This window comes from Channa argus, chromosome 1 (assembly GCF_033026475.1).
Source record: "Channa argus isolate prfri chromosome 1, Channa argus male v1.0, whole genome shotgun sequence".
Classification (NCBI taxonomy): Eukaryota; Metazoa; Chordata; class Actinopteri; order Anabantiformes; family Channidae; genus Channa; species Channa argus.
In genome coordinates, this window is record NC_090197.1 from 51,120,335 (window position 1) to 51,136,608 (window position 16,274).

The 16,274-nt window shown below is 39.7% G+C and overlaps 1 protein-coding gene across 4 annotated transcripts in view; it reads right to left on the bottom strand.

Annotated features, from left to right (window-relative positions):
* Positions 1–12,770, bottom strand: part of LOC137098671 (NACHT, LRR and PYD domains-containing protein 12-like) — a 38,201-nt gene extending 25,431 nt beyond the window's left edge. Inside the window, exons 1-11 of one of the 4 annotated variants that reach the window (XM_067475182.1) lie at positions 12,375–12,770; positions 10,626–10,980; positions 10,054–10,153; positions 9,036–9,140; positions 8,739–8,818; positions 6,755–8,564; positions 5,337–5,513; positions 3,451–3,624; positions 2,887–3,060; positions 1,887–2,060; positions 499–672 (exon numbers count right to left, since the gene is read on the bottom strand). In XM_067475182.1, the coding sequence (XP_067331283.1) occupies positions 499–672; positions 1,887–2,060; positions 2,887–3,060; positions 3,451–3,624; positions 5,337–5,513; positions 6,755–8,564; positions 8,739–8,818; positions 9,036–9,140; positions 10,054–10,067 (2,882 nt within the window). In that variant the 5' untranslated portion in view covers positions 10,068–10,153; positions 10,626–10,980; positions 12,375–12,770. The other 3 variants (XM_067475163.1, XM_067475173.1, XM_067475191.1) reach the window with 3 other exon arrangements.
* Between the last annotated feature and the right edge of the window lie 3,504 nt (positions 12,771–16,274).

A 16,274-nucleotide genomic window follows, 5' to 3' on the forward strand; every position in this document is an offset into this window, starting at 1 on the left:
GGAGATCAGTGATGTTTCCAAAGACTCACTTCATCGTCTGTCAGTCAGCAGAGGTTCTGGTCTGTACAAAGACCACATGGTTACTAAATGTAACCATGGTTCTTTGATTTGCAGGCTTCAGTCAGACTGATCTTAGAGCTGTGACAAAGATGAAACTGATCAATAGTTTAGTGTTGAAATAAATCAGATTCACGTTTTGAGGCTGTCAGCTGGAATCCAGCTTTATTTCCTGTCCACAACAGTCGTCTTCACATCAACTCAAACACACGATGACAACAAGCTTGTGGCTGATCTCATTGGCTGACTGTTCTCTCTGCCTCTGTCTTTCTGTCCAATCCTGAAGCCTGTCCCCATTCTCCTCTCACAGCTTCACTGAGGAAAGCAGCCGCTGAGAAGGTTGGAGCTTTACAGGAAATACTGGATCTTTGCTTTGATACTAACTGGGTTTAGTACAATACTGCTGAAAGCAGCATGGACTGACTCCAACCATCTACTGACCTCAGAGTCTCCAGTCTACAGTGTGGACTCTCCAGAAAACCACACAGCAGCTTCACTCCTGAATCCTGCAGCTTGTTGACACTCAGGTCCAGTTCTCTCAGATGGGAGGGGTTGGACTTCAGAGCTGAGACCAGAGAATCACAGCTGATCTCTGACAAACTGCAGTCCCACAATCTGAATCAAAGATGTAGATCAAATCATTAGTAATCAATCAGATTTGTCCTAATCAATGGTGTTTTCTCTAAAATGAGCAAAACTAAAAACTATTTTACTACTAAACTATTCAGAACAAAAACTATTTGAATCCCAAATTACAGATGATTTTATGAAAACTTTGGAAAATGTTCAGCAGAAATGTGAAATAAAAACAATTTCCACTTCATGGACTGAAACATGGAAAAACAACAGTTTGGTTCTTTAAACATTTTCAACTCATTTAACAAGAAAATTCACCTGTATGAAAAAATACAATTGTTTTTATATGATCATCAATGATTACAGCTCACTGATATTAAGTAAATCCAAAGAATATTGTTTTGTTAATTTTATTTCAGTTTATTGTTGTTATAAATCTGAATTTAAATTCAAAGATGAACTCAACATTCTTTACAATGTATTGAGAAACATTAGTGAGAAATATTAATATTAATTTGACAGAAAAATGACACATGACTAAAAATAATTAGATGCAACAAAACCCAATATTTGTCTGACATTCCCCAAAATGTATTGATCATCTTTGGATTATCCAGGACTCTGCAGCCAAAGGTCTCATCCAATCTAAAACATGTGAACACGTTACTTCATCATGTTCAGTTGGAAATTCTTTTGGAAGTATTCAAAGCTCTGCATGGCCTTGCTCCTGCATAACTGGCCAATTTGAGCCTTTATGATGTTGCCTCCCTCATGCTGTGATCTACTTCAGCTGCTGAAGTTCAACTCAGAACCAGAACTGAGACTCTGGACTGAACTTCCCTTTCACATTCACCAACACAGTTTCATTGCAGAGTTAAACATGTGTCTCTTTAAGGTTGCAGATCCATTATAATGCAGCTTTTCACTGACTGTAAATTGATTTTTAATAAGGATTTTATTCCTGTTCTAAAAAGAGTTTGATTTTATTACTGTTACATTTTTTAAAAAGGTTTCTTTGTATTTGGTTTAGTTTGGTATTATTGTCTTAAATAAATGTAGGTTTATTATTAATAGATTTACCTGAAACTGAAGGAAAAAAATGTCCCCATTCTCCTCTCACAGCTTCACTGAGGAAAGCAGCCACTGAGAAGGTTGGAGCTTTACAGGAAAAACTGGATCTTTGCTTTGATACTAACTGGGTTTAGTACAATACTGCTGAAAGCAGCATGGACTGACTCCAACCCTCTACTGACCTCAGAGTCTCCAGTCTACAGTGTGGACTCTCCAGAAAACCACACAGCAGCTTCACTCCTGAATCCTGCAGCTTGTTGACACTCAGGTCCAGTTCTCTCAGATGGGAGGGGTTGGACTTCAGAGCTGAGACCAGAGAATCACAGCTGATCTCTGACAAACTGCAGTGACTTAATCTGAATAAAGAATCAAAGATGTAAGTTTAGAAACAAAATTCCTGTTTGAATGTTTCATCATCTGATCAGATCTGAGATCAGGATTTTCATTGAGGATTCTTTAACAATATATTTCTGTCTTTCTTCTTCATTTGGACAGTCCATCTTGTCTTTGTGAAGACAGAAGCAACAATCTGATCATTAGGGAAATTTTAGTGATCAGACAATGTAGTGATTGAGAAAAAGATCCAGTTTGTCTGCAGCAACACTTTGGTTTTCCTCAACACACATTTGTCCTCCCTGCTCTCTCATGTGTCTCTCACATGTCTTCACACATGCAAACTATTTCCCATATGATGTAAAGCTGTCAATCATCTCCTGTTGCACTTGATAGTAGTTGTGGAATGTTTGGAGGATTTCTTTCCTTTTCTCTGCACCTTCCAATCCCACTCTGCTGCTCCTCTCTACATTTATTCCACTCAAATCAAACAGGATCAACTGTCTCTGCTTCTTGACACAGTTGGATGCTTCTTCATTAGCTTCAGTCAACTATCGAGTGCTGTGTGTCCTGTTCTTAACCTGCTGATTCTTCTCTCCTCCTTCTATTTGCTCCAAGCTGATTCTCTGTTGCTGCTTTATACAAGTGTCTTCAATTCTAAGTCTGACAATCAAATGTTATTTTCACATTTTTATATCGGATTTTTCGACACTTTCAAAACTTCCTTTCAACCACTGAACAGTTTGAATGTGATTTGACCTCAGAAACATGAACCTGTCTGTAGTTTAGTGTCACCACAACTTTCACATCATATTAATCTCAGCACACAACTAAAAAATGGTGTCTGACCTCAGATTCTCCAGTCTACAGTGTGGACTCTCCAGAAAACCACACAGCAGCTTCACTCCTGAATCCTGCAGCTTGTTGAAGCTCAGGTTTAGTTGTCTCAGATGGGAGGGGTTGGACTTCAGAGCTGAGACCAGAGAATCACAGCTGATCTCTGACAAACTGCAGTCTTTCAATCTGAATAAAAAATCAAAGATGTCGATCAAATCATTAGTAACAATCAGATATGTCCTAATCAAAGGTGTTAGAGTGACTTTGTCCTTGTGTTATTGTGGATCATCAGAATGTCAGACTTCTACAGACATCATCCAAATGTCAGCACAACATTCATACACCTATTCATGTCAGCACTGATTCAGAACATGGTGCTCACCTCACTCACCACTGGAATTAGAAGACAAACATCAAATCACATATGACAGACTAAAAACTTACTACAATATTCAGTAACTGTAAACTGATAATATTATTTTAAAAAAGAAACATTTGATTTTAATTAACTAACTACAGTTGTCAACTAAAAAAAAATCTCCAACACTATCTCTCACGGAAAAAATGGTGTCTGACCTCAGAGTCTTCAGTCTACAGTGTGGACTCTCCAGAAAACCACACAGCAGCTTCACTCCTGAATCCTGCAGGTTGTTGTAGCTCAGGTCAAGTTCTCTCAGATGGGAGGGGTTGGACTTCAGAGCTGAGACCAGAGAATCACAGCTGATGTCTGACAAACCGCAGTTCCTCAATCTGAATAAAGAATCAAAGATGTGGATCAGATCATTAGTAATCAATCAGATTTGTCCTAATCAATGGTGTTAAAGTGACTTTGTCCTTGTGTTATTGTGGATCATCAGAATGTCAGACTTCTACAGACATCATCCAAATGTCAGCACAACATTCATACACCTATTCATGTCAGCACTGATTCAGAACATGCTGCTCACCTCACTCACCAATTTACAGTGGTGGAAAGTAATGGAGCACAAATATTTCCTTACTGTAATTTGTCACATTTCACTTAACTTAAGTAAATTTAATTATGGCTACTTTGACTTTTCCTCCACTACATTTCTAAAATTGTTGTGTTCTTATATTACAATCAGGTTATTTTACAGATTTCATAATTAACCACTTTGTTCATTTTCTTATGAAAACGAGTAACAAGTGACACAGAAATGTCTTTATTAAACCAGGTGCAGGCTGTTATTTGACATATTAGCAATAATCAAAAGTGAGCTCAGCAATTTTCCTTTTTGGCGTGTTGTGTGCAGTTTGGCCTGAGAGCTGCATTCACCGCACAGGATTTAAACCCCAGACTCATGGTCTCTTTTTAGACATAAAGCTGCTGTATTTATTGTAAAATGTGCCTTCAAATCGGATCCTTGAAGCCGATGTCAGAGTGGATCAAACAATATAATGACAAGCGCTTATAATGTTTTCTTAATAGAACTTGTCATTGCATCCTTCTTTGTTCCATGGGCACAGAAAGGAGCAGATTTGAAGCAGTGCTATGTGAGTTTTTGGTGTTACAGCACTGAGAACTGGGACAGAGCTGGTACCTGCTTATTCACACATTCACATATTGACTGACTGAAGTGTTTTTTGTTTTTCCTCCTTGTGAAGGAAGTGGTGATATACACTAGTGTCTATTACCATGAATTAGTACATTTTTCTTTTTCTGTAGGAAACTGATGAAAGTTGTCTCTGACTGAGCCAAGTTTACTGTATCAGTACAGTTTATTACTGTAAGTTATTGTGCTATGTGCAGTGTGGTGTATTTTATTTTCCATATCTTAAGCATAGTGGTTTTATGGTGCATAATGTTTGGGCTAGAGTGCCAACATACTCTAGGATCACCACTGGGTGAGGGGATCAGGATTGGCTCAAAGCCTCAGTCTCTACAATCAAACATGGCTCGTGGCTCAGCACTTTGACAATTCTGTCATCAAGTTGAAAAAAGGAGTTTGCAAAGAACTGAGCTCTTTCACCATCTCCACAACATCACAGTGGGAAAAGATTCAGTGCATAAAGGCCACAGGCAGAAACCACTGTTGAATGTGTGGAACCTTCCAGCTGTCAGGCAGACAAATGTCAGAGAAACAAAGTTTCATCTTCACACTTTTCACTCTTTAACACTTGAGAAAAACTCGGCTTTCCTTAAGTTCATGGTCCACTACTAGTGCAGACAAGGTACTAGTCCAAGGCCCAATCAGACTGTCAGCCTGTTCCTCCTCAGCACCACTTTCCTTCAAGTACAGTCTGCAAACATGGAGACATCTCCCATCAGCCAGTCTGGACTTATTTCACTTCTCTATGTGGACTCAACTTAAAGTCCCACATAGTGTTGAGGGATTTGACCTGAGGAAATGGTTTTCACATTTGTGCTCAGACAAACGTAGAAACTAATGAACCAAACGAAACCTGAACATTCACTTATGGATTTAAGATGGAAAACTGACCTCAGAGTCTCCAGGAGACAGTTTGGATTCTTCAGGCCAGAACAAATCAGCTTCACTCCTGAATCCTGTAGGTCCCAGTTTCCACTCAAGTCCAGTTCTCTCAGATGGGAGGGGCTGGACTTCAGAGCTGAGGCCACAACTTCACAGTGAGTCTCTGAGAGTCCAAAGCCAGAAAGTCTGTGATCACAGATAATGAGACATAATATGAACATTTATTAAGTATAATCAAAGATTTATTATAAAGTTTATATTTTCTCTATTTTGATCACAAAGCAGAATGAGATGGAGGCAGCAGCTAAATGATCTGAACTTTTGTACATTACAGAGACACAAACACACACACAAACACACTGAAGTCTGGAACCATGAACATCACAAGATGCCGGGTTTCTTCCCTGGTGATGCTCTGCCAGACCTTTACTGCAGCTCTCTTCACTTCAGCTTGGTTTTGGGGGCTTTGCCTTCAGTTTGGCCTTCAGCAGGTCAAATCCAAGTTTAACTGGATTCTGGTCAGATGACTGACTTGGCCATTGAACAACATTCAACTGTGGAGCCTTGAAAAAGTCTTGGGTGTCTTTCACAGTGTGCTTTGAGTCACTGTCCATCTACACTGTGAAATTCTGAGCTTTTAGCTCAATGTGAGCAGATAATAAAGCCCTAAACACGTGAGAATTCATCCTGCTGCATCATCAGTACAAACCAGAGAAAGAGTTCCTTTCCAACAGTTCTACAAACACCATTTCTTCATCAAGTGACAACAGATTCTGATCTGTTCCTTTAATGAATCAGCCGACACTTCCAACATGTGCTCAGTTGATCCAAATAAAGTCCATCTGTAAATCTGATCCAACATTTTCTACCACACAACACAGCATCATGTCAGCAGCCTGCAGCCCAGCTCCTCATGACCAGTTAACGTCCACCATGATCCCAGGTTAGAACAGTCTTATCTCAGTAAGCTGTGTGACAATTTACCACTGGCTCTGTTTCTCTAGTGTTTTATACAAGTTATTATTCATTTTGCAAACAAAAGCTGCTGCTAAAGTTAAATATGTTAAATATGTTGCTGCCAGTTTGTCTGAAGGAAAAGTTGAATATAAACGTCTTATTTGATAAATGGTTGGTTTTTTAAACGTGAAGAAGACGTTTGTCTTGTTTTTCCTTGAAAAATCAGTTTGTGTAACAGTTTAAATTATTTTGTCACTGTGCAACAAGGACTGTAGTTGTGTTGAAGTGTGTCCATCAGTGCTGAGCTGAGCTGCTGCTGCCACCAAGAACATGAAAGATGAAATGCTGAACCTTCATCTGTGATCTTTTTATCTTAAACCCAAATGTCTTTAGTTTACAGAACAGATCAATGTGACTTGTTGTTCCAGCTTTTATGTGTGTTAAGTGTGATTAATCACATCTGGACTTACTGAGCCTTTCTGCAGTTCCTCACAGCTGGGATCAGTCTCCGTCGTCCCCCCTCTGATGTGTTGTAGTTCTTCAGGTCCAACTCATCCAGAACCTCCTCTGACATCTGCAGCATGTAGGCCAGAGCTGAGCAGTGGATCTCAGAGAGTTTCTTCTCTGATCTGTTCTCTGACTTCAGGAACTCTTGGATCTCCTGATGTACTGAGTGGTCCTTCATCTCCATCAGACAGTGGAAGATGTTGATGCTTCTGTCAGGAAAACTTTTAGTTTGCTTTTTCTTCAGGTTGCTGATGACTCTCTTGACGATTTCTGGACTGTTCTCTGTCTGACCCAGCAGACCTCCTAGGAGTCTCTGGTTGGTCTCCAGAGAGAGGCCATGAAGGAACCGGACAAACAGGTCCAGGTGACCGTTTTTACTTTGAAGGGATTTTTGCATGGCTGACTTCATGTAAACCTCAAGAGATGGGTTTTGAGATGAGTATTTCTTCCCCAGGAAGTCCTCCAGTACCTTTCTCTCCCCATTGGTGTAACAGTGGAAGAAGTAAACTGCAGCCAGAAACTCCTGAATGCTCAGATGAACAAAGCAGTAGACTATTTTCTGGAAGATCACACTCTCTCTTTTGAAGATCTCTGTACAAACTCCTGAGTACACCAAGGCCTCTGTGACATCAAGACCACACTGCTCCAGGTCGTCTTGATAGAACATGATGTTTCCTTTCTCCAGATGTTCAAACGCCAGCCTCCCCAGCTTCACAAGAACGTCCCTGTCAGCGTCCATCAGCTCCTGTGGACTGGTCTCATGTCTTTCTTCATACTTGTTCTTCTTCCTCTTGGTCTGAACCAGCAGGAAGTGTGAGTACATGTCAGTCAGGGTCTTGGGCAGCTCTCCTCTCTGCTCTGTAGTCAACATGTGCTCCACAACTGTAGCAGTGATCCAGCAGAAGACTGGGATGTGACACATGATGTGGAGGCTCCTGGATGTCTTGATGTGGGAGATGATTCTGCTGGACAGCTCTTCATCACTGAACCTCCTCCTGAAGTACTCCTCCTTCTGGGCGTCAGTGAAGCCTCGTACTTCTGTTACACTGTCGACACATGTAGGAGGGATCTGATTGGCTTCTGCAGGTCTGGAAGTTATCCAGACCAGAGCCGAGGGAAGCAGATTCCCCTTGATGAGGTTTGTCAACAGCACGTCGACTGATGACTTCTGTGTGACATCAGACACAACCTCACTGTTGTTGAAATCCAGTGAACGTCTGCTTTCATCCAGGCCGTCAAAGATGAACAAAAGTTTACAGACAGCCAGCTGCTCTGCTGTGACCTTCTGTAATGTTGGATGGAAAACATGGAGCAGCGTGAGAAGACTGTACTGCTCATCTTTGATCAAGTTCAGCTCCCTGAACGAAAGCACAACCAGCACACTGACATCTTGGTTTTCCAAGTCCTCTGCCCAGTCCAGACTGAACTTCTGCACCAAGAAGGTTTTTCCAACACCAGCGACACCGTTGGTCAGAACCACTCTGATGTGTCTCTGTTGGTCAGGTAAGACTTTAAAGATGTCGTGGACCTTGATTGAAGTGTCATGGAGGGTCTTCATCTTGGAAGCTGTCTCAAGCTGCTTCACCTCATGTTGGGTATTAACCTCTTCACTCTGTCCCTCTGTGATGTAGAGCTCAGTGTAGATCCTGTTGAGGAGGGTTCCACTTCCTGTTTCATCACTTCCTTCAGTCACACATTCACATCTCCTCCTCAGACTGATCTTATGTTCATCTAAAACCTCCTGCAGACCAACATCTGCTGAAAGATGAGAAACTACCAATGAAGAAAACACAAAGATGTTTAAGAATTTGTGATTATTATAATATTTAACACAAATGAATGATAATAACAAAATAAATGTTAATGCTGTATAATACGACAAATGTCTGTGTATAAAACAACAAGTCTTGTTTTCAGAAACATCAGCAGACAGATGTTCAGTCTTACTTTGTACAGAGCTGCTCTGACTGTCTGTCTGCAGTCCAGGTCTTGTTCTGGATCTTTCTCCAAACTGCTTTTTCTTCTCTCTGTGAAAACATTTCTCTATAACTAACTAATCAGTAGATTTCTGTTTTTTTCTTTTTTTACTACAGAAACACCATCAGTAGTTTGTGGAAATAAAACCCAGACTAAGATCCATCTTATTCTGAACCAGTATCTGCACTAATAGTTCTGCATCATGAATATAAATCATCCTCAGTGAATCATCTTCATCAGGTCAGTTTACAGTAGAAACTCTCTTACTTTGTGTCTGAGGGTTCAGGTTCAGGACTGAAGTTTAGAGGATGTCCTTTGGACCGGTCACTCTTCATAGACAGATGACTGGATGCTGAAGACTCTGGTTTGTGTCTGTGGAAACAAAAGTGTTTTTTATCATTAACACTTGTAATAAACAGACATAAACACAAGACATTATCAGAGCTTTAGAATAAAAAAGGATTATGTGTTTTTCTCCATCAATAACCTGTTTTCAGAAAAGTTGGGATGCTGTAAAACGTAAATACAATCACGACGAAATTATTTCCAAATAATTTAAAACCTATATTTGTGAAGGCAGCAGTGGTGGAGCGGTTAATGCTGTTGCTTCACAGCTAGAAGGTCCTTGGATCAAATCCCTGACCAGCTGCAGTCTCTCTGTGTGGAGTTTGCATGTTGTCCCTGTGTTTGTGCGAGTTTCCTCCCACAGTCCAAAGACATGCATGTTAGGGAAATTGTCCCTAGGTGTCTGTCTGTGTATGTCTCTCTGTGTTGGCCCTGAGACAGACTGGAGACCTGTCCAGGGTGGATAAGTGGTGGATGCTAATTGTGAATTTGACACCAAAAACCTAAAGACGCGTCTCTTTGTTTGTCCTACATGTGTCATGTTCTTTTATGTGACTGTCACAGGTTTGTCTTCACAGTTCACTTTGTTACATGTGACAGTGGTTTACAGCTCACACACTGCACTGAATCTGCACAATCAACGGCTCAAACATAGATAAACATTTTGATTATCACAGTTTAATTAGTTCATAACTTTTTTTAAACAGGGACTGAAAGTTAACTTGCTATAAAACTCTATATACACAGCATCAGTTACTTAATAAACTAATAATATATCATAAATACACAGTAACTTACACCTCAAACTGTGGGAAATTTATTTTCCAGTAAAGTTTATTCTGTGTCCACAGACAATGTCAAACACGACCTCCTACAGTCCAACATGAGACTAAACTAGATTCTCTGACAGTGAAATAATAAATAATAATACAAAACTTACGATGTGTTCTCCATGTTCCTCCATCCACAGCATCAATCAGTCTTCTGGTTGGACGTGTTCAGAATAAAAGAACTTCCTCTATTAAGTTCATTTACTTTATCTAAATACAAAAGTGGAAAAGTTCTGTTAGACATTTAACGATAAATTGTCGATCATCTTAACGTCTACAACCACACAACAAACAGGCAAATAGACTCACTGATCAGTTTCACCAGGTAAATGAAGTCCTACTGTAGCATACATTGTCTTTATGAAGATCAGTTTCAGTTTTTGATGATAATTCTCAAAAATGCTTTAATTTAATTCCATCTTAATTATAGGGAACATAATAAAAGGTGGTTATATTCTGAGGTTTTCCTAATATTAGAATAAAAATAGAGACACATCTGAAACTCAAGCAGAATAGAACCATAGTTAAAGATGGAAAAACAGAAGAGCTAAGAGGTTTTTGATTACTTTTAAAGAAATTGAATTGAAACACAGAGGCAGAGCTGGCAGTACTTGGTGCTAGATGGTTAACCATCCACTACATCCACGGGCAGGATGTGTTAAGTACAGTTATGTTGGTTCACCTTTTGTTTAGCTTCAGACCAGGCTACTCCAAGTCATCAATCATCCTCCCATTGATTTGGACTTTCTTGAGTTTACTTGTTCTCAAGAGTTCACTTTGATCCCTCCACCCATTTTACAGGGATTACACAACCTTCTAAATGATATTCATATCTGTGACCCTGAGGTGCCTGATGCCTCTCCAGAACAAGTACAAGGAGCAATGGGTCGGCCACGTTATGTAGTATCTGCAAACCAGCTTCAGGGGCTGCTTGACATGTCCATGTCAGTTGGAATGATGGCTCAGCATCTTGGAGTATCTAGGAGGACTGTTCAGAGATGTGTAGCTGAAAACAACTTGTCAACTTGACACCAATTCTAAAATGACAGATGAAGAACTTGACCATGTCGTGTTGACAATAAAGAACACAGTGCCACATGCTGGGTACAGATTCATGAAAGGAGCCTCCTCCTCCCCTGTCTTCATTTCTACACATTGCCATGTCACCATTATATGTCACTAACTATTTTCTTTTCCCATAGTTGTGCTTTTATCTTCTGCAGGTGTCCCCAGTTTGGAGCTGTGTGTTTCCATATGCAGTCACTGGCCTTAGTTATTGTTTTTTTTATTTTTTCTCTGCTTTTTTTCACCACACCGTTACCTTTGTGCTTGCTCAATGTCCTTTGTTGGCTTTGTCTGTACATTTCTAAGGCCATGAACTTACTATGTAAAGTGCCTTGACATTATTTTGCTGTAAATCTCTGCTCTATAAATAAAATAACATTAAGATTTCAATAAATCGACACTATGTGACAAAAATTCCAAGTTATGTAATAATTAATTGGAAAAAGTAAAATGCTTATGAAATGAAGCCTTGTTTTCCTACTAATTGTTTTGCAATCATTTGTCATTGACTGAATGTGTCTATGGGAGGGTGAAAACTAGAGGCTGCTAAACTGAAAGCACCGAGGTAGATACCCATTGAGGAAGTTAACGTTCCAAATCTACCTACAAACATTAACTAAAATAACATTACTTAGAATAAAGAAAAAGAAAGAAAAAGAAAAAAAGAAAAAGGTTGTTTTAATTAAGTTAATTTAGTTTTTTCATTATTTTACAATAACTTCTTCATACACTTCTTTTTTGTAAAATATATGTAAAGTTTGCATCTTTACACTAAAAAGAATTTTTGTACACAACTGTATGTTTAGCATGAATGTATTAGTGACTTTATATTTATGTTATTGTTAACATGTCCTTATTGTGTTAGCAGAAAAAAATGTGGGTTTCTGTTCCCTTCTGTTCACATAAAAAAACGCATGTGACTCCAGTTTATTAGCATAGAAACAACTGTATGTGTATGTTTGTACAAGTCATGATGAACCAATAACAGAAACTGTGAGACCAGAACAAGAATCAGGTTTGTTCACACACACACACACACACACACACACACAGAGTCGTGTCTAACTAGACTGGTGAAGACACTCTTGAAATAATTCTTATATCAACACCAACCATTAAGAACTAAAACCAAGTCTTAACCTTCAGACTCTGAAATTGTCAGGAGCCAAAACTTCTTCACAACAATGGTGTAAAAACAAAATGTGTCATTTTAAGGAAACACCACATTTTCTACTTCCTGGTTTTTGTTTTCCGGAGTCTCTTCATATAAACAGCAGTGGACAGTGTGTGTTGTTTCCTCTATTGTCCTCAGGGACAAACTGACTCAGAGACAGTAAAATAATAGTAATGTTGGATTAACACTCACCCTGTCTCAGTCTTCTTTTCCTCCATTTTGTCTCTGGTCTTTAAGCTGTAAACTGCTGCAGGCTACAGACTGATGAATGATTTTCACTAAGGTTCAACTGTCAGTGAACAAAAGTTCCTGTCTGAGGTTTCGATTTATTCCGTTTGTCTTTTTACAAACATGTGTTAAGTCTTGTAGCCCTGGAACTTTGAAAGTCGTTAAAGACCAAGAGCGTTGATCATCCGCGATGTCCCAGTTACCAATTCTGACTTTCCGTCTTCTGGTTTTAAATTAATGGCATTAACTTTGGACGGACGTGACTTAGCTAATGCTAAACTGAAACCGAACGTTCTCCGTTGTAACCTCGATCCATGACGTCATGACGTTGGGGAAGGTGAGCTGGATGGAGGCTGAAGAGAGGAGGAAGAGGAGGAGGACAGCTGGTATCTGAGGACATGAAGTCTTTTTCTCACAGCATCCAGAGAGGTTTTGGTGCCTGGGAGGAAACAAAGAATCAGCACAGAAATGAAAAGACACGAGACATGTCCACAGACAGTTTTTACTAAATAACAACAAGTCTCAGTCTGTGTTCACACTGTGAGGACAAAAAATAAGCAAAACGCTGTGTAAGTAAAGTCAGTGATGGACAATGTGTAGGATTTGTGTTGTAGAAACGATTAACTGTAGAAATACTGTTAATGTCACATTACTCACACAAATCTACACATATTTTATTATTTTACAAGTCTCTAAAGTCATAAACATGTCTTTGACATTTCCTGAAAAACAAGGTCTAAGGTTTGGTTATTCTTTTGTTACACTGTTTACTTTAGTTTTTCCTCCCTTTTGGTATTTAAGTTTGTCTTTGGATTTATTTTGTTAATTTACACGCTGTGTAATTCTTGTTCGTCCTTATGGAGGGATTTTTATGTTGGTGTTCACATTCCCCTAACTCCCTATAATAAATGTCCCTTTACTTTGAAACCCTCTCTGACTGTCTCCTTATTTGTGTCCTCAAACCAAATTACCCAATCCTTAAACAAATCATGTTTCATATTAAACTGAAGACAAGAAAACACTGAAAGCTCAGATATTTCTGCATCTACAGAAAAACTTGTTTTGACCTCATATGTAGTTTTCTATAGCACAAACATAATTGATGAGATGAGCTCATAAAGATTATTTTTTTATAGTTATTCTCCAAAGTTTAGTCCTTTACAAAAATAATGAAGACATTAACATCACGTCAGCAGAACAAACCAAACCTTTTCATAAAAAGTGGATCAAAACATTCAGAAATAAAGGACAAGAATAACTGAGCAGACTAAGCTCCTGAAAGAGGTCGACCCAGAGCCGGGACAGTAAAAACCTGATCCCCTCTGGTCTTTAATCCAATATCTGCTTCGTTCTACAACTTCATCATCTTTTGTAAATAGAATCAAATGTCAAGTTTCATGTCTGCAATCAGAAGTTTAGAGGAGACAAAATAAGAGTGAAACCATGATGAATCCATCACGAGCAGGTGAACTGGTACCAGGTGAGAGGATCATCACTGGGTGTAAAAGGAGCATCCAGCAAAGGCTCCAAAGTCTTTGTGAGAGAAAGATTCAACAAGAAAATGTCTCAATACAAGAAACAACAAACAGTGGAGGGAAACAGCCAAAATCTTTTCTTTGTGCTTTTTTACATGAATAAAGGTTCAAATGAACAAACAAATCATACATTTATATTTTTATTGAAAAAAGTCCTACTTTTTCTGGAATCACAAAAATGTTGTAAAACACAAACCAGATGAAATAAAGAATCATTTACCAAACTGAAGCCTGACACAGGATAAAACACTGAAACTACAACTTAATTAGTTTTCTGACAAAATTCCAGATTTTAGTTGATAAATAAGATTTTTATTTGGCTTATTTATTTACATCCACAACAGCGGATACTGTCACTGTCCCTGTTACCTGTTTGCTGTAATCTGACACCAACGGACGAAGAGCACGGCTGTGGACACACAGACTCAGTCTATCGAGACGTGTTAGGCTGGTTGGACCAAGAAGAATTGTTCAGAGAGGTTGTCTGGACTGGAACTCTGTCAGATCATCAAATCATCAACAGGTGTGTTGGTGATTTGTTCTGGCTTTGAAAGTTGAGCTTGGACTTGGACATAGTTATCAGAGGCCAGTTTGTGACTTAGTAAATATTGTTCCACCATTTGGACCTTTCAAGTTAACCCTAGGATTTGACATGTTGTGCTGTTGACATGTTTCCCCTTAATACTTTAACCTTATTCTAACCCAAACAGTTCAGGAAATAGACTTGACCTTTTTGTTGATTTGTCCAGTTTCTTCTAGTTTATTTCTGTCAGTTGTTGTAATAAACAGGTTTAATTTGAATTTCATCATTTCAGTCCCATTTCAGAGGAAACTGCTGCTTCTTTAATGGTTGATTGGATTATTGATCAGTTATTGATTTAACCTCATGTCTGAGTCTTTATCTTCACTCTAAACACTGAGCTGATTTATGATGATGTCAGTGTCATATTTGACTTTTTCATTTCCCCATAATCCAGTCTGTGTGACGTCCTGTGTTTGCTGTGGATCTGGATCTGAGCACTGGTGTCACTGCTGCTCTGCTCCAGCTGGAGGCGCTGTAGGACCAAGAAGAAGCTCCGGTTGCTGAAGCTTTTTGTGGAAAGAAGCAGATGCAGACAGAGAGAAGAAGCTGCTGTATGACGATGAAACAGGACGTTTGACCGTGTGTGTTGTCCCACAGTATAAAGAGAAGAAAAAGACTGGGTCCCGCTGTGTCCTCAGGCTGCGCTACAGCGTCTATTCACAGGCGCGATCCCACTACTGAGCGGCACGGAGGCTTTGACCTGCTCCGTTTCCGACCTGGGCCGGTGCACCCCTCCTTAGACGACCTGGTGGTCCCGGGCTCCCCCAGGAGCACCATATCGATACCGAACTTAGTGCGGACACCCGCTCGACACAGTCCGCTGCAGCTCAGAGCTCCTGAGCTCCAACGATCCTCCAGCCTCAGCCTCCCAGTAGCTTGGATTACAGGCGCGTGCCACCGCACCCGGCTACCGACGCCGTCCTTCATGGAGGGTTGGAGTTTTACAAAGCTGACGTCATCAGGTGAACACGTCAAGCTGCAGTGCAGAAAGGTGTAGTAGTATCTGAGCAGTTTCCAAAGTGTTATATCAGTGTTTCATTAAAGAGAAAAACTTTATCCCTGTAGTAGAAATGTGGAAGAGTGAAGTGGATCATGAGGATTTTTCTAGTCCAGAAACGTCACAGGGTCTGAGCTCCTGGTTTGACTGAGGCAGTGCCGGAGAAACAAACCTGGATTCTGGTGGTTTGCAAAGAAACACTTATTGCAAACAGGCACAGGTCAAGTTTTTAAGAAGTTACTGAGGCATTTTAACAAATCCCTCATCAACGTTATGAAGGAAAGTTTATATTAAAGTACAAGTATTTCCTGTATTTTGTTGTCATAATATTTCACAGTTTGAAACTGAAAATAGGAGATAAGTGTGAAAATTACACACTTATTCTGTACTCGGTAAGGACAGCAGGGACATAAACATGCACAGAGGTTGGCGATCAGTCAAGGCCGAACTGGGAACTGTTACCTCAGGGTCCTCAACAGGTAAATCAACTCTATGAAGATTTCATTAAAAAGATTTGGCTTAACAAATTTCATTCTATAAACAAATGTTGTAAAGTGCAAAACCTGCCATCATCTCCTGTGTTAATGACATTTCAGCAGGTACAAATCAGACACGAATGATCATATTTGTCCCCACTGGGTGAAGCTCTGTTCATTCAGGAAGCGTAATTTACCCTTATACCTTTTCAGCACTTTGATAAGCACCTGTGAGCATGAAGTGACTCTGGGTCACTACAGTGTGGGATGATC